The sequence below is a fragment of the Eleutherodactylus coqui genome, chromosome 3 (genome assembly GCF_035609145.1).
Source record: "Eleutherodactylus coqui strain aEleCoq1 chromosome 3, aEleCoq1.hap1, whole genome shotgun sequence".
Lineage (NCBI taxonomy): Eukaryota > Metazoa > Chordata > Amphibia > Anura > Eleutherodactylidae > Eleutherodactylus > Eleutherodactylus coqui.
The window spans coordinates 109,415,112-109,438,086 of NC_089839.1; the positions used below are offsets into that span (position 1 = coordinate 109,415,112).

At 41.5% G+C, this 22,975-nt stretch overlaps 1 protein-coding gene across 2 annotated transcripts in view; it reads right to left on the reverse strand.

The window, feature by feature from the left end:
- The window catches only part of SYNE1 (spectrin repeat containing nuclear envelope protein 1), a 575,530-nt gene that overhangs the window by 66,665 nt on the left and 485,890 nt on the right, over window positions 1–22,975 (reverse strand). For both annotated transcript variants that reach the window (XM_066595961.1, XM_066595958.1), the window contains 10 exons: window positions 20,709–20,855; window positions 20,451–20,605; window positions 18,182–18,329; window positions 16,958–17,052; window positions 16,495–16,729; window positions 14,226–14,420; window positions 13,607–13,732; window positions 4,928–5,083; window positions 2,421–2,579; window positions 1,673–1,839 (listed from right to left, as the gene is read on the reverse strand). In XM_066595961.1, the coding sequence (XP_066452058.1) occupies window positions 1,673–1,839; window positions 2,421–2,579; window positions 4,928–5,083; window positions 13,607–13,732; window positions 14,226–14,420; window positions 16,495–16,729; window positions 16,958–17,052; window positions 18,182–18,329; window positions 20,451–20,605; window positions 20,709–20,855 (1,583 nt within the window). The remainder of the gene's footprint in view (window positions 1–1,672; window positions 1,840–2,420; window positions 2,580–4,927; window positions 5,084–13,606; window positions 13,733–14,225; window positions 14,421–16,494; window positions 16,730–16,957; window positions 17,053–18,181; window positions 18,330–20,450; window positions 20,606–20,708; window positions 20,856–22,975) is intronic.

Here is a 22,975-nt window from a genome sequence, read left to right on the forward strand (position 1 = left end):
CGACTAACAGAATGGTATTTAACAAGTAGAAATGCAAAGTCCTACAACTGGACAAGAAAAATTAGAAAAGAACATATAGAATGGGAGGAAATGGGCTAAACAGCAGCACATGTGAAAAAAACTGATATACTAATAGATCATAGACTGAACATGAGTCAACAGTGTGATGCAGCAGCAAAAAAGTCAAACACGATTGTGGGATGTATTACAAGAAGCATAGAGTCTAGATCATGTGAAGTAATTATCCTCCTCTACTATTCCTTGGTTAGACTTCATCTGGAATACTGTGTCCAGGTTTGGGCAACCCAATTTAAAAAAAAAACATTGACAAACTGGCGCAAGTTCAGAGAAGAGTTACTAAGATGAAGAGCAGTCTGCAAATCATGTCCTATAAGGAACTGTTAAAGGATCTGGGAATGTTTAGCTTGCAAAAAAGAAGGCTGAGAGGAGACTTAATAGCGGTCTACAAATATCTGAATAACTATCACAGTGCAGGGGGGTAAGCCCTATTTTCATCTGCACAAGGAAAGACTAGAAGCAACAGGATGAAACTGAAAGGCAGGAGACACAGATTAGATATTTGACAGCGAGGGTGATCAATTAGTGGAACAGGTTGCAACAGGAGGTGGCGAGTTCTCCTTTAATGGACGTCTTCAGAGGCTGGACAAATATCTGTCTGGGATGATTTAGTGAATCTTGCATTGAGCAGGGGGTTGGACCAGATGATCCTGGAGGTCCCTTCCAACTCTACCATGCTATTATTCACCAGTAATAAATGTGCCCCAAGGTAAAAATAACCTACCATATGATCGTTCCAGGAAACCTTTGCACTATAATGCACTAAGGCTGCAGTATTAGCTACTGGGAAAGTACTCTCATGGCCGTTGAACCTATAAGCATTGGATTTTCCTTAAAGAGGTGAAACGGGAATTATATATTTGTTAAAAAGCTGACCAAAATAATGCAGAAAACAAAATCCATATTCACCTCTCCCACTCCCAGTGCTTCTGGTCTGCCAACGCTTGGTCCCCCACTGCTCTTCCCTTCTAGGTGAGGAGCAAAGATGTCCTGACACTTGGTCATGTGATCACTGCAGTGAATTACCGGCTGAAGTGAACTGATGATTGGCTGCAGCAGTCACATGGCCCTGGTGTTGGTGACATCATCAAGTAAAGATCAGGGGGAAATAGGCACTGGCGGATCTGAAGCTGTCAGAGAAGGGAGTATAGCTTTTGCTATGTTTCTACAAAATATTAGCTACTCCTTTGATTAACCCTTTAAGATACCCTGCTGGATACACTTAACAAATTTGGCCAGCAACTTAAATGAGTTGCGCAAACTGCACATCCTATTTACAGCCTGCAATCAATTGATCACCACCTGGTTGCTGTACCCAGGCGACCAGATAGTATTCCCAGGGCAAGCTGCAGGGGTAAACTGGTATTACATGGCTCCTATTAAAATGTCTGTGTGACTAAGTAATACTGTTCATGGTTGCTCCAAGTCCACAAGAGCAGAAATGGCTCTTTACAGCAGCTCTCCGCTTCTGTTAATAGAAGGGTACTGAGTCTGGAATTTCCCTGATAAACTCCATAGAGCATATAACGTTTGATTATCAAAAATTATTAAGCATAAGTATACAATATCATGAAACTGTTTATTAAGGAATTACCTTGCACCAATAAGGTCTAAGAGATGTTGCCACCTGTCGTTAACTTTGCTGAGCTTGTACTCTATCTCCGATGCCTTGCTCTCATGGCTCGCCTTGGCAAGTCTTTCTCCCATTTGCTGAAGTTGCATCTTGTTTTCCCAGAAAACACCAATTTCTTCCTGGTAATCCTATTTAGCACATAAATCATTAGTTTAGATGTTTTGTGTGACGATAGCTGTTTCTTGGGTCAAAACAATATCAACAGGTAAAGCTAAAAAAAACATATTTGCGATATTTCTTTTACATCCAGGATAGAAGCAAACTTTTTGTCTGCATACAGTAGCTGTATAAGGCCAAGCTCACATGAACGGGTAAGATTCCGCATGCAGGAGGCCCGCAGCAGATTCCGCCTGTGAGCCCGGCCAGCGACCCTGTGTACCTCCTATAACTGTACTGTGACGCTAATTGCGTATGGGCTGTGGGTTGGAAGAGGGGGCGGGAGTTAAGGCAAAAGTCAGGGGGCTGTTCTAACAGTTTCTGAAATGGTCCTGTTTCTTCTTTTTCAAACTGGCGCGCACTAGCTGGGAGTTCGAATAGTTCACAAAAAAAATGGTTCATGCGCTAATACGCTCCGTAGTAGTGAGTGTATTAGCACTTGCCCCATGTGTTTTTGGCCTAATAGTTTAAACAAAGTACTTCTTAAACATCTAGATGCAGCGACTAGTCTGTGAATCTAGGTAAAACAAGCCATGTTTGATAATGTTGGTACCTTTCTGAGTTTCTCGATCATTTCTTCAATGCTGATATCCCCATTCTGAGAGACTTTGCTTTCCATCTGAGTCAGCCACTCGCACAGCTCCTTGTTCTTTTCATTGAAGATAGCCCACTCATTAAGTCTCTCACTGACTTGTTGCCGACGTACAGAGACCTTTAATCAGAGAACACAGAGATGACAGTCAAGGTTTTTTGTCTTCCTGCACATGAGGTTAAAATGCCACTTAAGGAAGTGTAAAACTGCAGGACTCATTTAACACCAAATAGGATAGACACAGCAGATTCACTCTGCACAAGTATGTGAACCCTTGGCAGCCAGTCGTAGTCTCCTCTAGATGTACGCTCTATGATAGTACATTTCCTGCTGGTTCCACCTCAGTAACGAAGACAGGAAACTACCACGTTATGCACATCCGGAGGACTGACAGGCAGAATTCACTCTTTAGAATGATTTTTACAGAGTTTCTTTCTTTTTTCTGTTTTTTAGAAAGAAAATGCTGATTTCCATTCATTCAATAATGTGAAACCTGCATATTTTTCTGACATAGAATATATTACTTTACAAACGTCTTGGATTTTGTTACAGCAGGCCATAAAGCAGCCTTTTGCTGGCTTCATGTTCTGGGGAAGATATGTGAAGACTGATTTTTTGCTCAAACACATAATGCCTAAGAATAAAATTATAATGTAAGGGTGAAAACGCACATTGTGGCTGGCGGCACTAGGCCAACACTTAGCCACTTCTGAGTAATTTGTGTAGCCACTGGATTTAAAATCAGAGAAGAGATCCTAGAGTGCAGCATGGAATCAAGTGAGCCCATCTTTTATGGATCACTATCGGCCATATTAACAAGGTTTAGAGCCAGTTGCACTACTCGCAATGCACATGGACACGCCATCCACGTACTGTGCGATATGCCGGACACTACTAGACTTAAAAATAGGACATGCACTGATCTTTCAAACTTGGACACTCGGTCCAAGTGGCAAATCGCTTGTGTGAAAGAACCCAATCAAATGAAATGTCTTTTTAATGTGCGAATATTGGCCGTGTGATTGCAGCCTCAGTGTGAATTAGAATGGGGAAATTGAGTGATCTGAGAGAACTAATCTGAACTACCATCCTTGTGGGATTTCCTCACGCAGTGATGTCACGAGTATATCGGGAATGATGTGATCGAGAAAAAACATCCTGCAAAAGGAGATCTTGTGGGTGTAAACAATTCAGGGCACAGTTAAGCAAATTACATCTGGATCTGACACTGATGCTCCAACTAACGTGTCTGGACACAACTCGTCGTTCCTTAGCAAGGATGGGCTAGAACAGCAGAAAACCAGTTTGGGTGCCATTGTTGTCTATGAGAAGTTGAAAGGCGAGACTCCAAAAGGCAGAAGAGCACAAAAATTGGATTACTCAACAGTGGAAAAACATCAGCTGGTTAGATAAATCCAGATTCATGTTGCATCATGCCGCTGGTAGGGTTATAATTTGGAACAAGCAGTATGAATTGATGACTCCTTCCTGTCAGCAGTTTCGAACACGTCAGTACCTCCATCTGATTAGCTGCAACGACAAGCAGCTTCCTGTCCGTGAGGGCCATTATTCCTGCAGAACTAATTCAACACCTAGTGAAAATCTATGCCACGACAAACTGCTGCATTTCTGAATGCCAGAGGACGATTAATGTGTTCCCAGATGGGTTTCTCTAAGTGATCATTCAGTGTAGATCATTTGCTGCCTCTAGTGGTGAGAAGCAGCATTGCAAGTTTTATATTAAAGAGAAACTGTCAGCACTTTCAAGCCCACTAAAGCACCTACAGCGACAAACTGGTCAATTGCAGCTCTTTCCAAAAATAAGTTTCTGTTACATTTGCAGAAAAAAGCGTGCCTGCAGAAAGCTTGCTTTAAAATGCTAATGCATGCAGTCCGGTTCAGTGGGAAAGCCAGACTGTCTCTTCTGACTGGAGTGTTTACCATGAACCTGCCCATTTCTACGATATGTGACATGAAATCTCAAGCATGTGGTAGATGTTCACGGACCAGCGCAAGCGAAGAACACCCGTGTGTGATCGTGTGAAAGAATATGTGGCATGCCCTATCTTGGTGCGTATTACACACAATAAAAGCCCAGTGAAATCAGAGGGTATGCGTAAATATGTAGAAAACCTGGGTATACACTGCATACTTATGCATGAAATTCAGTGGGATTTCGAGCATTTTTCACGCACGTAAAAGGACTGCCAATAGGCAGGAAAACGCAGCGCTGCAACGTATTGCGGCCTGGGAATACGCTGTGTAGTCACGGACTGAAATACGCTTATGAACCTGTGAATGAGCCTTTCGTACTACCGTAGGAACAACATCCAATAATCCTCACTTTATTTAAGGATTGCCATTTTACAGTTGAGTTGCTCCTTAGATATTTGTCTCTGCACAGTCACGCAGCCGCATGGCCTTTGAAGATACAAAGAGCAGGTTCGCTGATCCATCAATCTTCTTACCTGATGACAAAGTTCTTCCCACTGTCTCTGCAGCAATTCAATGCGCTCATTAAGAATGGATATATCATCTGCATTGATAAAGGGTGAAAACGAGTTCTTCAGTTCTGTCAAATGAGCAAGGTCTTCAACCCACCCTTCGACTGCATTTTCAAGCTCCTACAGGAAAAGAAAAGTTATAGTGACCGCACTGAATACATTTAGAATACATATGGGTAAAACAGAAACATTGCCATTTATATAACCTGGATAATCTAACAGATTGTCCGAGAGCGATGACGTCAGATTGTAACACTGTCATGGGCCATGACGTCAGATTGTAACACTGCCAAGGGCCATGATGTCAGATTGTAACACTGCCATGGGCCATGACGTCAGATTGTAACACTGCCAAGGGCCATGATGTCAGATTGTAACACTGCCATGGGCCATGATGTCAGATTGTAACACTGCCATGGGCCATGACGTCAGATTGTAACACTGCCAAGGGCCATGATGTCAGATTGTAACACTGCCATGGGCCATGACGTCAGATTGTAACACTGCCAAGGGCCATGACGTCAGATTGTAACACTGCCATGGGCCATGACGTCAGATTGTAACACTGCCATGGGCCATGACGTCAGATTGTAACACTGCCAAGGGTCATGATGTCAGATTGTAACACTGCCATGGGCCATGACGTCAGATTGTAACACTGCCAAGGGCCATGACGTCAGATTGTAACACTGCCAAGGGTCATGATGTCAGATTGTAACACTGCCATGGGCCATGACGTCAGATTGTAACACTGCCAAGGGCCATGACGTCAGATTGTAACACTGCCATGGGCCATGACGTCAGATTGTAACACTGCCATGGGCCATGACGTCAGATTGTAACACTGCCAAGGGTCATGATGTCAGATTGTAACACTGCCATGGGCCATGACGTCAGATTGTAACACTGCCAAGGGCCATGACGTCAGATTGTAACACTGCCAAGGGTCATGATGTCAGATTGTAACACTGCCATGGGCCATGACGTCAGATTGTAACACTGCCAAGGGCCATGATGTCAGATTGTAACGCTTCCGAGGGTCATGATGTCAGATTGTAACACTGCCGAGGGTCATGATGTCAGATTGTAACACTGCCGAGGGCCATGATGTCAGATTGTAACACTGCCAAGGGCCATGATGTCAGATTGTAACACTGCCAAGGGCCATGATGTCAGATTGTAACACTGCCAAGGGCCATGACGTCAGATTGTAACACTGCCAAGGGCCATGACGTCAGATTGTAACACTGCCAAGGGCCATGATGTCAGATTGTAACACTGCCAAGGGCCATGACGTCAGATTGTAACACTGCCAAGGGCCATGATGTCAGATTGTAACACTGCCAAGGGCCATGACGTCAGATTGTAACACTGCCAAGGGCCATGACGTCAGATTGCAACACTGCCAAGGGCCATGATGTCAGATTGTAACACTGCCAAGGGCCATGATGTCAGATTGTAACACTGCCAAGGGTCATGATGTCAGATTGTAACGCTCCCGAGGGTCATGATGTCATATTGCAACACTCCCAAGGGCCATGATGTCAGATTGTAACACTCTAAAACGTAAATAGATGTTCCCATCTGAGATATTTAGGGAATATTGACTAGTTGTGCAACAAGTGTGTGACAGGTGGGATTTTGGTGATTTCCATCTATCAGGAGAGCACAAGAACAGACAATATTTGCCTGGCATAGACAGCGTTATTTTTCAGACCTAGTGGGACAAAGACGAGCATGTCTTTTTTTTCGACCATTGAATTTTTATGAAATTTAGTGAGCATATACAAAGTAAGAAAATCTTCTTTACACTATAAAATTGTGTGTAAATGACACATTGAGACCTGACAAATATCCTGAGATCTAGATACATACTCTCATAAATGGGTTAAAAAAATACATTTAGAAAGAGGAAAAGAAGAAGTGATACTTAAATTATTAGACTGACTGCCTATACCAAAAACGGTAGGAAAAGGTTTGTATAGGGAGTATACAATGTATGGAGATTAATAACACTTTACTGCCAAAGAATTTTGCATTGGGGAGAACTTCAATCATTCCAAACTATAAAAATCCTGAGAAATCTTGTTAGGCTAGATGCGATAACCTCAGATAAGCAGCTGGCGTTGTTACTATTAATGATTTCTGTTAGCGGAGGGCTCTACAATTTCTCCAAAGCTGAGTAAATTGTAATCCAGTAGCTATAATTACATGCATAGTAATTGTCTTCTGCTCATGTGGAAAGTTATACAGATCAATTACTAATAGTCAATGTAAGGAGGTGAGCGATATCTTACAAACGCATATCTGGGATAACAGATATCCAGTAGCTTTCCAAAGGTTAGATATTGCTTTACATTCCCACCAAATAGGTTTCATATCTGCAACTGGATTGTTGCAGTGCCGACATTTGGAATTTGGGTTAGGCTGGTTTCACACGGCTGGGATACTCGCGTGAGTTTTGTGCGCTGTGAGACGAGCAAATATGAACCCGTCATATACATGAGCAATGTAAAAAAAAACTGCAGCATGTCCGATCTTTTCGTGTTTCTAGGAACGTATCGCTCATTGTTTGCAATGCACGCGAGTGTGATGCAAGGTTTACCATGAAAACAATAGGAAACACTTGCCGATCCTCCGATGCGGCTCAAAGCTGCGTCGCAGGATCATTACTTTACTGAAGTTACAGAAAAACACCTTGCATCGTCATGAAAATAATTGCTGATGAGAGCGATATTGGGCGAATTGTTTTGGCCCGATATCACGCTCGCACGTGTGTAGGTAGCCTTAAGGGACATTTTTACAATTTTTTGATATATAAAATACCATCTAAATTTTTTTTTCTAGAAATCTCTAGATGGTTCACATATGTAGATGTTTTGGGAATTATAGAAAAGGATTGCTCTGGGGAGATGGAAGTCCCCAAATCCCTTTTTCATTTTTGGGTTAAAGGAAGGAGGCTATTGGTTTTACAGCTCAACAAAATGTGGTAGACCAATAAAAGGCTTATTTTTAAAGGAGAAGGACTAGACAGCATATGAGAGGGCTAAGATTAAGTGCAAGATAGTGGTAGATCCCATTTAGATAAAATGTGTCTCATTGATATTTAAAACTTACATTTTTTTGTAGATTATATTTATCAACTAGCTGATATACCCGGCTTCGCCCGAGTTAATTTGGTACTGGTGTTTATGTGGTGTTCACACGGAAAATCTTATGTAGTCGTGGCTACTTTAGAGATACTGAGGAAAAAGATACGTTCACCATTTTGCATAGTTCTCTGCGTTACCCAGAAAACACCACGTGGAGGTAACCATGCGACGCTTCCTTTATATAAAATGACATCAGGAAGTGAGAGAATTAGATTACATACATAAAATTTGGACACTAATTCTTTTGCGCTTAGAATTGAATAATCGAGTTGGGACCCATTAACTTTTCATATTTATGACACAATCAATGCTTGTGCCAAATTTCATGTTTCTATGACATTGGGAAGTGAGAGATTTTGATTATGTACGTAAAATTTGGACGCTAATTCTTTTGTGCATAGAATTGAATAATGGAGTTGGGACCCATTAGCTTTTCCTATTTATGACATAATCAATGCTCGTGCCAAATTTCCCATTTCTATGACACCGGTAAGTGAGAAAATTACATTCCGCAGGTAAAATTTGGACGCTAATTCTTTTGCGCATAGAATTGAATGATGGAGTTGGGACCCATTAGCTTTTCCTATTTATGACACAATCAATGCTCGTGCCAAATTTCCCGTTTCTATGACACCGGAAAGTGAAAAAATTACATTCCGCACGTAAAATTTCGACGCCAATTCTTTTGCGCTAGAATTGAATAATCGAGTTAGGACCCATTAGCTTTTCCTATTTATGACATAATCAATGCTCGTGCCAAATTTCCCGTTTCTATGACACCGGAAAGTGAGAAAATTACATTCCGCACGTAAAATTTGGACGCTAATTCTTTTGCGCATAGAATTGAATAATGGAGTTGGGACCCATTAGCTTTTCCTATTTATGACATAATCAATGCTCGTGGCAAATTTCCAGTTTCTATGACACCGGAAAGTGAAGAAATTACATTCCGCACGTAAAATTTGGACGCTAATTCTTTTGCGCATAGAATTAAATAATCGAGTTGGGACCCATTAGCTTTTCCTACTTATGACATAATCAATGCTCGTGCCAAATTTCACGTTTCTATGACACCGGAAAGTGAGAAAATTAGATTCCGCACGTAAAATTTGGACGCTAATTCTTTTGCGCATAGAATTGAATAATGGAGTTGGGACCCATTAGCTTTTCCTATTTATGACATAATCAATGCTCGTGCCAATTTCACGTTTCTATGACACCAGAAAGTGAAAAAATTACATTCCGCACGTAAAATTTCGACGCCAATTCTTTTGCGCTAGAATTGAATAATGGAGTTGGGACCTATGAACTTTTCCTATTTATGACATAATCAATGCTCGTGTCAAATTTCACGTTTCTATGACACCGGAAAGTGAGAAAATTAGATTCCGCAGGTAAAATTTGGACGCTAATTCTTTTGCGCATAGAATTGAATAATGGAGTTGGGACCCATTAGCTTTTCCTATTTATGACATAATCAATGCTCCTGCCAAATTTGAAGTTTTTATGACATTGGGAACTGAGTCAGTCAGTGAGGGCTTTAGTCTTTATATATCTACCATATATATATAAAGCTGAAAGCCCTCACTGACTCACTGACTGACTCACTGACTGACTCACTGACTGACTCACTGACTGACTCACTGACTGACTCACTGACTGACTCGCCAAAAGTTCTCCAACTTCCCAATGTCGTAGAAACATGAAATTTGGCGCAAGCATAGATTATCTCCAAAATAGGAAAAGAAATTGGGTCCCAACTCGATTATTCAATTCTAGCGCAAAAGAATTGGCGTCGAAATTTAACGTGCGGAATGTAATTTCTTCACTTTTCAGTGTCATAGAAACTTGAAATTTAGCACGGGCATTGATTATGTCATGAATAGGAAAAGCTAATGGGTCCCAACTCGATTATTCAATTCTAGCGAAAAAGAATTGGCGTCGAAATGTTACGTGCGGAATGTAATTTCTTCACTTTTCAGTGTCATAGAAACAGGAAATTTGGCAGGAGCATTGATTATGTCATAAATAGGAAAAGCTAATGGGTCCCAACTCCATTATTCAATTCTATGCGCAAAAGAATTGGCGTCGAAATTTTACGTGCGGAATGTAATTTTCCCACTTTCCGGTGTCATAGAAACGGGAAATTTGGTACGAGCATTGATTATGTCATAAATAGGAAAAGCTAATGGGTCCCAACTTGATTATTCAATTCTAGCGCAAAAGAATTGGTGTCGAAATTTTACGTGCGGAATGTAATTTTCCCACTTTCCGGTGTCATAGAAACGGGAAATTTGGCACGAGCATTGATTATGTCATAAATAGTAAAAGCTAATGGGTCCCAACTCCATTATCCAATTCTATGCGCAAAAAATTAGCGTCCAAATTTTACGTACGGAATCTAATTTTCTCACTTTCCGGTGTCATAGAAGCGGGAAATTTGGCACGAGCATTATGTCATAAATAGGAAAAGCTAATGGGTCCCAACTCCATTATTCAATTCTATGCGCAAAAGAATTAGCGTCCAAATTTTACGTGCGGAATGTAATTTCTTCACTTTTTCAGTGTCATAGAAACGGGAAATTTGGCACGAGCATTGATTATGTCATAAATAGGAAAAGCGAATGGGTCCCAACTCGATTATTCAATTCTATGCGCAAAAGATTTAGCGTCCAAATTTTACGTGCGGAATGTAATTTTCCCACTTTCCGGTGTCATAGAAACAGGAAATTTGGCACGAGCATTGATTATGTCATAAATAGGAAAAGTTAATAGGTCCCAACTCGATTATTCAATTCTATGCGCAAAAGAATTAGCGTCCAAATTTTACGTGCGGAATGTAATTTCTTCACTTTTTCAGTGTCATAGAAACGGGAAATTTGGCACGAGCATTGATTATGTCATAAATAGGAAAAGCGAATGGGTCCCAACTCGATTATTCAATTCTATGCGCAAAAGATTTAGCGTCCAAATTTTACGTGCGGAATGTAATTTTCCCACTTTCCGGTGTCATAGAAACAGGAAATTTGGCACGAGCATTGATTATGTCATAAATAGGAAAAGCTAATGGGTCCCAACTCCATTATTCAATTCTAGCGCAAAACAATTGGCGTCAAAATTTTACGTGCAGAATGTAATTTTTTCACTTTCCGGTGTCATAGAAACTGGAAATTTGGCAGGAGCATTGATTATGTCATAAATAGTAAAAGCTAATGGGTCCCAACTCGATTATTCAATTCTATGCGCAAAAGAATTAGCGTCCAAATTTTACGTACATAATCTAAATCTCTCACTTCCCAATGTCATAGAAACATGAAATTTGGCACAAGCATTGATTGTGTCATAAATATGAAAAGTTAATGGGTCCCAACTCGATTATTCAATTCTAAGCGCAAAAGAATTAGTGTCCAAATTTTATGTACGTAATCTAATTCTCTCACTTCCTGATGTAATTTTATCAGGAAGGAAATGTTGCATGGTTACCTCCACGTGGTGTTTCCTGGGTAACGCAGAGAACTATGCAAAATGGTGAACATATGTTTTTCCTCAGTATCTCTAAAGTAACCACGACTTCATAAGATTTTCCGTGTGAACACCAGATAAACACCAGAACCAAATTAACTCGGGCGAAGCCGGGTATATCAGCTAGTATAGATATAAAAGTCTTGGAAGTCAAACCTGTTTATCACATACATCTCTAATATAAAATACACTCCAGCATTGAAGTTTTGTGAGCTAGTGAAAAATTTATTAAAGTTTATTTGTAGAGGTAAGTAGGTGCCAAATGTCTAAACAGGCTTTTATTGAGGGGGAAGCATTACCCAATGGTTTCCTTGTTAATGATATGACAAATATAAGCAACAAATAATGAAATTGGTCAACAATACAAGCTCTATAGTATTATGGATAGGCATCCTAATCCACCCCTTGAGACGGGTTGGAAAAGCATTTTGACCTGAGCACAAGGATGCTGGTCCCTCCAGATAAGGGCTCCTGCCCACGGACAGATATGTGCTGTGGAATCCGCACCGCAGATCCGCAGCAAAACGTGCCGATAGCATGCTATTGGAAATTGATTCTTCCTCCACACTTAGGGAAACCAATTGCGTTTTCCGCAACCTGAGGAAAAATCGCAATATGCTCCATTTTTCCACGGATTCCACATGGACTGCTTCCATTGATGTCAATATATAAAAGTAGGTTGGAAATTGGTTATGTCAAATGGATGCCCTGATAGGTTATAAAATGATTATCCCAATGAATTGCATATTGGGAGAATAAAATAGTATGAACATTATCTGCAGCTCCCAAATGTAGATCTTGTCTGTTTCTTAACGGTTGGTACCACATAGAATGCCAAATGCCATCAAGGGCCATATGTTGTCCTCGGCCTCTAGGTTGTGCACCCTGCTGTACTAATTTCATGGGCCATTACATGGTAAACTCAACAACACAATATTAAGAGCCCCTCTCAAAATGTGGATGCTCAAGTCCTCCAGAGCAGAAGCTGCTCCTAGCCAGAAACTCCTCTCTAAGATGTCCCTATACCCTAATAGAGCACATGAGCAGGGGTTTTCTTTAACAGACAGCCCCTTTAAGGGGCAATATCGCTATAATATCTGAAGTATTACGGCATGATTTTCTTTCATATTTATATGATATGAAATTGATGACATACAAAGTTAAATTCTATAGGTGTTGGATTACAGCTCTGTACGTAATGCCGTCTATGTACTGAGATTGGCTCCCATCAATGGCACTAATTACACGGTTCGTGCATGGAATCATACTACAGCCGCTTGCGAGAAGCTTTAGGGTCTGGTCCCACAGGATGTAAATGATGTAGAATTTCTGCAGTTGAAAATCTGCAGCATTTACAGTCTATGCCACGTGAAAGAGATCTTGCACACATGGTGCAAAAAAAGTCCATATCCGTGCCGCCCTGTTACATGTTCGGTTTTATTTTTTTCCATTTAATCCTTCTCATTACTTTTGTGTTGGTCCTCCCAATGACGAGTATCATCTTGCTACTTCTTGCATTCTGCTCCTATTACATGTATAGACCGCGCGCTCACCAATACAGGGAGCCATGACACATACAGTAGAGGATAGTGAATTTGAGCACAACATGCAAAGCACCATGATGCGAGGTAGATAACAGGAAAGTGGTCGTGTAGGTGAAACCTGGGGCAAACACATAAGAAAAATAGCATACATAGCTGGTGAACCGTTACATTTGCATTATGTCTGGGTACATGAAACTAAAACTGATAGCTTTCATGTTCTTGCACAATGAAGACATTATATGACTTTGTAAATCCATGTTGTTAATTAGTGACTGGCAAGGGCCTGTAATGCAATGATCAGCATTTTTCCGATAGAATTAGCAGATGCAGTAATGAAACATGATGATAAAGCGAGGTGTAAGCTCACTGCCTCCCACACAGCATCATGAAGCCCACGCTCCCCTCGCTGCAGCACGGCTATTTACCTTGCAGCGGATCTGTTCTGTATGCAGCTCATCATGGTGATCAGGGAGAGGCTGAGAGAGGTTTTTCCTGAACGTCCTCAGTTTCTCCAACGATTCTGCTATTCCCTTTTCACACTTCTCCCAGTCCTGAAATTGAAGAGGTATTTCAATTTTTATCAATCTCTCTATATGTGATGCTGAGCCTTCCAAGATGTTGTGCCTGTGCTTGGTCGTAAAGCGTGAACTGCTGAGCTATAGAAGAAAAGCAATCTCTGATATAGCGTTCCTGTGGAAACCTTGCAAGGTCAGGCTTTATTCCAAGGCTACCAGAAAAGACGTCATATGCACTGTACAGAACTGCTCTACTGTATTTTTTGAAACAGTATATTTTTCTACAAAATCACATTAATATGAACATCTTTACAATCCAAATCCATGAAATAAAATGCTCTCGATAGCACCGCCATGGTGCTCCTGCACTGGAATATGCGAAGCAATAGTCGGGACGACTCTAATGACACATTTCAGCTCTGTGTTGCCTGCACATAAATGACCATTTATAAATTACACTGAAAAACAGACTTTGACTTTGCAGCAATTTAAAAGCAGTAGATTTCTATGAGAAAGAATAGGCACATACTTTCAAGAGGAAAGCAAGCTGCTTCTTCTGCTGCTCCAGTCTGACTGTGGTGGCCTTCCATCTCTCCTGAATGTCAATGAGTTCTGTCTGTAAGGATGCCTCCGCCTCGCTGTCAGCAGAGAGAAGCAGCTGCTTGCCAGCCTCCACAGTAAGGATGTAGCTGCCTTGCTGCCGGTGGAGCACTCGGTCTCTGAGCTGCAAAGCAGAATAGGACATTTCCTGTTATTTCCATGGTGCTGACATTGTCTGTAGAGCTGTACACAGCTTGTAATCACTCACATCTTTCTTCTCACTCGAGCTCACAACCTAAAAGCAAACATTGTATAGCCAATTTCATAGAATAAACCCACAAGTAAGTTTTGGAGTGCCAAAGTATAGATGTGTCCACCCTCACCTTAGCTCTAATTTGGTTAAAGGGGCTTTCAAGGTGGCGCTGGCTGTCAGTCCTGGGATACACCGGGCAGCTGCTCCAATTGCTTTGTAGTGGCCGACGTTTGTAATTGTAGGCTGGAATCTCAATAAACAATTAGGAGCTGCACCTGCAATTACAAGCACCGGCCACTACACAGGGGTCGGAGCAGCAACCCGGTTAATCCTGGCACTGACAGTTGACGCTGCCTGGAAAACTCCTTTAAGGACTGCAGTTTCTCATAAAACTCATTCAATGTAATATCACAACATGCTACCAAAACCCTTGAGACGCTGCAGTGCACAACACAACTATCAAGTAGTTCCACATAAAGACTTGTAGGATAGACATCTAGTGACAAGCTATAGTAAAATCATGTTTTTTCTCTAAAGCTGGTTATCTTGCATGGCATGACAGGATCTGTTACCCCAAGAAGAAAAGTAAAGAAGGGCACATTTGTCCCACTAGGAAACCTAAAATCCATATATATGTTGTCCTGAACTCAAGTGATGCAAGCAAAACAATGGCGCCCCATGGTGCTCCACCCCCAATATAAGAACAGTAAGGCTGTGCTCACATGTTTAATATGCATAATTAATGTTTAATAAGTAACAAAAACGGCCTCTTTTAAAGTTATGTTACTGATCACCAATGCTATAAAATCACAAGGGATATTAGGTAACGTGTGGTTGTATGTGCACTCAATGGCGGATTACCATTTGGTCAAATTGCCTGGCAATAGTGGAATCAGGATCCAGTGGTAACTGTGATTGGTTGACTGCCTGTGACTGACATGCTGGTAAGCCAATCACAGATGCCAGACCCAGGCTCACAGCTGGAGCGGGATAAAGCTGTCAGGCTGCTTTCGGCAAGTGCAGGCAGCAGAGAGCAGCAGTTGGGGATCTACTGCATGAGATCCTGAGGAAGAACAGTATCATTCAGGAGATGCTTGCCGGCAATAAGCTGTGGGGCTGGTCTTCAAAGGGGGTGCCTGAAACTCTATGTCTCGGGAGGGAGAGGTGGGTGGGGGCAGAATGAAAGCTGTTCAGAGATCTTGTGCAGTGTACATATATTACAATACTGAACTACTGGCCATACCTAACCTTAGTTACATCCTGTATTAATCTCCAGAGCTGCACTCACTATGCAGCTGGTGCAGTCACCGTGTACATACATTACATATCCTGTATGGATTCTGCATTACAGCCTGTATTATACTTATATTCTGCTGGTGGAGTCACTGTGTACATACATTACCTATCCTGTATTGATCCTGAGTTACATCCTGTATTATACTTCAGAGCCGCGCTCACTATTCTGTTCGTGGAATCACTGTGTACACACAATACTTATCCTATATCACTCTGAGTTAATATTCCATATTAAAATCCGCGGCTAAACCTACAATTGTGCTGGTAGAGTCACTGTGCACATCCATTATATTGTATATATTTTACCATGTATGGACTTGGAGTTCCAGCTTGTCTTATGCTCCAGAGCTCGCCTCTAGCTGCACAATGTGTCTGCTTGATTGAGGAATTTCTTTCTCTCTCTTATTAACCGTCGGTTGAAAATCATACTATGTGTGAAGACATGCCCCTAAAGCCACAGACCCTTTTTAATTGTGGGAATCCACTGCTCAGACTACTAAATTACATGAAGGGATAATGTTTTTGCTCATTCCAACCTTAGCTCACTTTTATTCAACCTCTGAATGAATATGGTTAAGTATTCCTGTTGTCTGGTAAAGTGAACGCTGTCTGCATAAGGAAAAATTAAATCATACAGAAAAAAGTTGTACTGTCAATTATGTAATAAGACTGAAAGACTTCTATTGATTTCACAATGACAGACATATACCTGGACTTCATCTAGAAGGGTTCTCGCTTGTTGAAGTGGTATAGGGATGGTTCCCAGGCCAGTCACTGGCTGATAGGACATCTCCACCAGCCATTTGCGCAGCTTTTCTGACATCTCTCTGTAGCGCTGCCATTGGCGTATCTGACTATCAATGATCCCTCTCCTTTGTTGAGCACGGCGGATCACTCCTTGCCACTGATTACTCAGCAGCGCTAGCTTAAGGTTGAACTCATCCCTAAGAGATCAAGGTGAGAGGTGGTTAAATGTATACGAAGAGTCCTCACAACTATGAACACCTTGTTTACTCATCATAATCAGTTTATGTGTAATAAAGAAGGTTTTTTTTATGTTCTCTGGAAATAATGTTCCTCTTGTAAAACATTAGAGTGTCATTACTTAAGGTGCATGACTGACAAAATCCTAAAAAGTGCTGAGCACTCTATCACATCCAATACAGCTGTACCTATCATCCACTTGTCCTTGCTCAAGAAGATTTTGTCCATCGGCAATTATTGAATGCAAAATCTGTTGGCGGCTGAACATTTCGGCTTGAAATAGCTGATAATGGAAAAAAATAGTTGTTAATGGCTGTCACAGATCGCTCCTAGCTCCTTGCAGAGTGGTATTGGTTTGCTAGTTATGGTAGTTATGAGATTTGGATTGGCATATGGTTCCCTGTACATTTCCTTGACTTGTCATTATATTAAGACATTGGCCTTTTGAGAAATCCTATTGTGACAGGAAGCATAAAACTTTCTTTAGACTATTATATCAGCCTTTCCATATACTATCAGTACGGCATAAAATGCACACCTCTTGTCAAGAGACCATCAGATATTCTCAGAGGCAGGAGATGGCACTTAGAGCTAGAAGAGTGCACTCTATATTCCAACAAACTTTTAAAGAAAGTCAATTCTTGTCAGCAATCCTTATACAATGCTGTAAGCCTGAGCGGGCTAAAGAGTTTCCTTGAATTGAAATGAAGGTTAAGTAACTTAGTTATAATGGCATTATTTAATTTGTGCCAGTTCTGAGTTATTGTCTAAATTATAGTCTGGCTCTGCATTCACAAGTCCGCTAGCAGCTACATTAAACAGTCAGTAAGCTTGGTGACAGATGCACAACTACGATCTTATGGCCCTTTTACATGGGCCAACTGTTGTTTAAACAACTGCACGAGCACTGATGTCACCGTTAAGGTCGTCAGCGCTCGTGCAGAGCGTTTACACTGAGATGTAACCGCTGGATCGCGGGCATCTCACTCAGAATTGTACTCACATGTACTTTAACCTACAGATTAAGACGAGCGTGTTGTTCTCCTCTTATATGGCCATGATAAAGCCATATAACGAGACAAAATGAAACCACTGATCTCTATTGATTTCCGTGGTTTTGTTCCCACCACCTCTTTTCCCGGCTGTGATTTGTACGGACGGGGAGAAATAGGACCTGCCTCATCTTTCCTGCATGTAGTTAAACTACGTGCAGGAGAGATTTGGCAGCACCTATCTTCCTGTGGTAATTTGCAAACTCCTGCACTTTGGTGCGTAGTTTGAAAAGCTTGCGAATGGGAAGGTATTCCCCTCGTTCAGGCACAGCTACACTCCGTGCTGCTGAGCAGGGTTGCGCCTACGGCGGTCTGAATAAGCCTCATTGATGTATAGCTGTTTTTTTTCCTACAGCTTACCTCATGTGCCCTTTGCTGTTCTAAAAGACTCTGATAGTTTCCAGGGATCTCCACCGCAAGCTTCTGCTCTGTCTGGATCAAGAACTCCATCCAAGTTTCACATTTTTCCAAAAAGGTCTGATGATGTAGTAGGAAAGACTGTAATTTACTATGAAAGAGCAAAAAAATTCATGTTATTCTATGTCAATTTAACTGCACTATTCTGTCTAGTAAAATGTCACACGGCAAGTTGGAAACCTGACGGACCATATTATAGTACATGGGGTCCATTAGGAGATGTTCCTGCCGGTCATGTGCCGAACCAAGCACTTTAGTAGTTTTTTATATTATTTAGGTCTTTAAAAACTCTAGTTTTTAAATATGCCACATTCAATTCCAGCAAATTTAAAAAGATAATAAGAAATACATTAACAAGATTTTGGCTACATAACTCTAAAACAAAGGTTGAAATTAGGTTTTATATTGAGCATTGCAGTCTTTGGTAAAGCTCAGGTTAATCATTCTTCAAGGGTTTAATTTATATATTAATATAATGAACTAAATCAATCCATCAGAGGCCATGTGATGATTTATGGTGATAGTCACGTCACGGCAACCTTTGCACCGCACTACAACTGCAGTCTTTTCCTTTAGTACAGGCTAAACTGTGATCTTTGGCAGTGTGATGTGTCATGACTAGAGATGAGTGAGCGTACTCGGAAAAGCACTACTCGCTCGAGTAATTTGCTTAATCCGAGTATCGCTGTGCTCGTCCCTGAAGATTCGGGTGCCGCTGCGGCTGACAGGTGAGTCGCAGCGGGGAGCAGGGGAGAGCGGGCGGGAGAGAGGGAGAGAAAGATCTTACCTCCGTTCCTCCCCGCTCTCCCCTGCAGCTCCCCGCTCCGTGCCGGCACCCGAATCTTCAGGGACGAGCACAGCGATACTCGGATAAAGCAAATTACTCGAGCGAGTAGTGCTTTTCCGAGTATGCTCGCTCATCCCTAGTCATGACCAAAGTTGCCATGCAGCCCTAGCCTATGCCCCCTTCACACAAGCATGAGTGCATTTGCGTGCACCTTAGCACAGCTTTTTTGCGCAATGAACTAGGCTTCTTTGTGCGCGTATCAGCGTAAGTCACTGTGCTTTTTCTGCCCGCATGGCCTGTGTATTTACGCTGGGCAAAGACGCACTATATGAAATGGCTAATTATTTTAATGAGTTCCAGGTGTGTTCTTTTTCCAGTGGAATTACGTAATGTATTACGCATTTCCTTGCATACTGCTCACACATTTGCGCACCACCATTGACTTCTATGGGGACCTTTGGAGCGCAAATATGCGGAAAAGTAGAGCATGCTGCATTTTTCTTGCGTGACTAAAATGTGCAGGAAATCCACATATGTCAAATGAAATTAATGGGTTCTATTCTGTGCGTATTGAGCGCGTAAATTTTATGTGTGCAAATACGTCCTTGTAATTCTACCGATCAAGATATCACTGTGTTTTTTTTAACGCAAATGTCAATAGAACTTTCTAATGCAAAAAAAAACATAGCACAAAAATCACAAGTTTCTGCTTTGCGATTTTTGTGTGATGCGTTTTCAACATTAGAAAGTCCTATTAACATTTGCGTAAAAAAAAAACGCAGCGATATCATGATCGCCAGTGTGCAAGAGCCCTAAAGGAAATAATGCTTGCAGAAAGTATATTATTGACAACTGTATTTGCAGTAAGCCCATCAATGTCTAAAATAAGGTAATTAATATGTGAATGAATAGCATCTTTCTAGATGTGACTATTCCATTCACTAGGTGTGTCTCCAATACATGTCACTAGCCACTATATCCAGATGGTAAATAAAGCCACTGTGGTCCAGGTACAAATAGCAATAGGACTCACTGTCACTTCAGTTTTTCTACTTTAGGCCCCCTGTCCACGGCCGAGGAGGAATATCACGAGGGACGAGAGCTGACAGGTCGCAGCATGCTGCGATTTGAATGCCGCGAGTGAGGAATCGTTATGATTCTCCGCTTATGGACGCTGGCGCTATGGAAAGCTTTACAGAGCGTGATCTGCGGGCTCAAATGTGACAGTACAGGGGAAACTGAAATCTGGCAGTGTCGCTTTAATGTCATTTTCTGTATAGTTTTGTCTCTGATACATCTATAAGTTAGCATACTTTATTGGAATTGTTCTGGACACAACTGTTCATAGAGAAGAAGCTACGTGTGTGTACAGTATGTAACCGCCATATGGCAATATATGAACAATATACAATACATTAGCCTCACCTGAACCTTTCTGTTGTCTGCGATGAGACCATCGTCCAAGTTCTATTTAAACACTGCATGCGTTTGATTTCCTTGTCATTCAGTGGTAGACGGTACCCCAACTCATTGAGACGATCCAAGTCTGGAGCCATGCTGCTAAATTTTAACATCTGCCTCTGCAAAACAGAAGTATAGTAGAAATGTGAATTGTTCCATTTGATACGGCTGCCTGTATGTCCCTACAGAAGCAAGGGCCGTAAGCCCGGAGAACTTGCTTACTTTCAGTTCCTCCATCCTCTCTTGGATTGTGGAGAGGTCTGATGATCGGTTCGGGTCCGGTCCATTTAGAACATCTCCTGCTTCTAGAAGCCACACTTCAAGGTCTTCAAGGCTCTTTACAAATGTCTCATAATCCAAAATACCCGCCTGCAACATAACCAGTAATAACTATAAAATATCATGTTCTTGTATGCAGTTAAGTATCGAATAGATTTGCAATCATAACACATTAAACAGCTTTTTATTACTCTTAATTTAGTAAAAGTACTTCATTTAAGTAAAGTATTTAAAGTATCAGTATTTAATGTAAATATAACTGTTTAAACAAAGCTACATTTTCAAGGAAATGTCTAAACATGCGCTATTCATAATTAATGCAGCCAATTGTGTATCCTAAAGCAAAATGCCAATAGAAAATGTTCTTTATTGAATGTAGTGATGACTATACAGAGGCTAGGGGATCCAGCCTGGAAATGGCATATATGGGGCAATTTAAACAAAATAAAAAAGGTTCAGAGTTAAAGGGGTTGTCCAGTTGTAAACTATTGATAGCCTATCCTCAAGACGAACTAAAAAGTAGTAGAGCAGCGGGGCTCTGCTGTCTGAAAACATCAACTGTTGACTAGACCAGTGTGTTCATGAGCTGATTTCAGCAGGAAGCACATAGCTCTGTTCTCTCGCAGTTGTCCGGCTCGGTACTGCAACTCTTTTCAACTGGCCACTATAGTGGGAAAAGAGCTGCCTACTTCTGTAGAATTCAGTTCAGTATACAAATGTACCAGCCTGGCAAATAGATGATTGGCCTGGATTCCCACTATACTATGAATACGTCATCAATAGTTTACAACTGGACAACCCCTGGGATGTTGGGATCATCACCAGACCAGTGGCTTTATTAAAAAGGTTGTCAAGAAATTCAACAAAATAGTCACTGTCTGTGCAACCTGTGGAAACCCATCCTAGGATGGAAGAATGTATCTCTGGACTGGAAGGGAAAGTGGGTGTGGCCACAGGCATGAGGTGGAGCCTAACACCATATGGTTTGATTTTGTTAGGCTGCAGGGTAGGCATGACAGCGATGAACAGAGTGTTGTTCTTTCCACTCCCCACATACGGCCCTGTTCTCCTCCCTCTCTGGTATCGGAACGCATTCTCCCGTCCTATGATGGGTTTCCACAGGCTGCATTACTGGACGACCCCTTTATGTTTAACACCAGAAAAAGACGCAAAGAGCGTCAGAAATCTACACAGGTACAGATTTGATTTTCTGGCACATAGATGGCACTAGATGCACCAAATTTATTAAGAGCCTCTTAATAAATTTCATGCATCTTACTCTTAACATATTCTGAATTTAGACGAGCATATAAAATCCCAATGTAAGTAAATCTGCCCCATTAACTTAGGGCCATTCTACACCGAACGATAATTGTTCATAATCTCACTGGATCACAGGAATCTGAATAATAATCGTTTACTGTAAATTCCGGCAGCGACAGAATGACAATTAATTTGTCGTTTAGTTTCTGCAGCCATAAAAATCAAACAAATATCGGCCTATTTACTGTAAATTGAGATGAGCGGCCAGCACGATCTCTGGTTCGCTCAGCCTCCATTTACTGAGTGATCCTCGCTCTGTGTGAAAGCACAGGAACGATTATCACTGGGATGACTGTTGGGTGCTGAAGTGGCTGATAGTTGCCCTGTGTAAAAGGTCCCTATGTAACTGAATAATTTACCTTAACAATGGGGCAGATTTACTAATGCAGTCTAATTAAACAGTGTAAACTTAGACCAGGCAGTCAAAAGATGTGCCAAATATACTTTATCATTGTGGCACACACTGTGTAATAGATTTGGCACATCTTTAGACAACGTTGTTTGACTTTATACCACGTCTTGGTTGGCATGCATTATTTTGAAGCCAAAAGACTGGCGCACACCATTAATAAATCTGACGTATTTTTACAAATTAAAAAAAGCACTTTTCTAAACACTTTTGAAAAAGAAAAGTGCTGAGTATAGCACAAACATGTTTTTTTGCACATTTCATTGATAAATCTGTTGTGCAAGTGCAGTAGCAAGAGTGGCCTGTAGGGGGCCTCTGAGCACAGTCACTGTGTTTGGCTTAGCTGACCTGCACCTGCAGGGGTGCAGCTACACAGGTTAAATTTCCCCTCCCTCACATACTCAGTGTCCTTGAAGCCTGTAGAGCTTAGGTCCATTGAGGCCAGTGGGGCCTGAAGTCTATGTAGACCTGGTGCTGG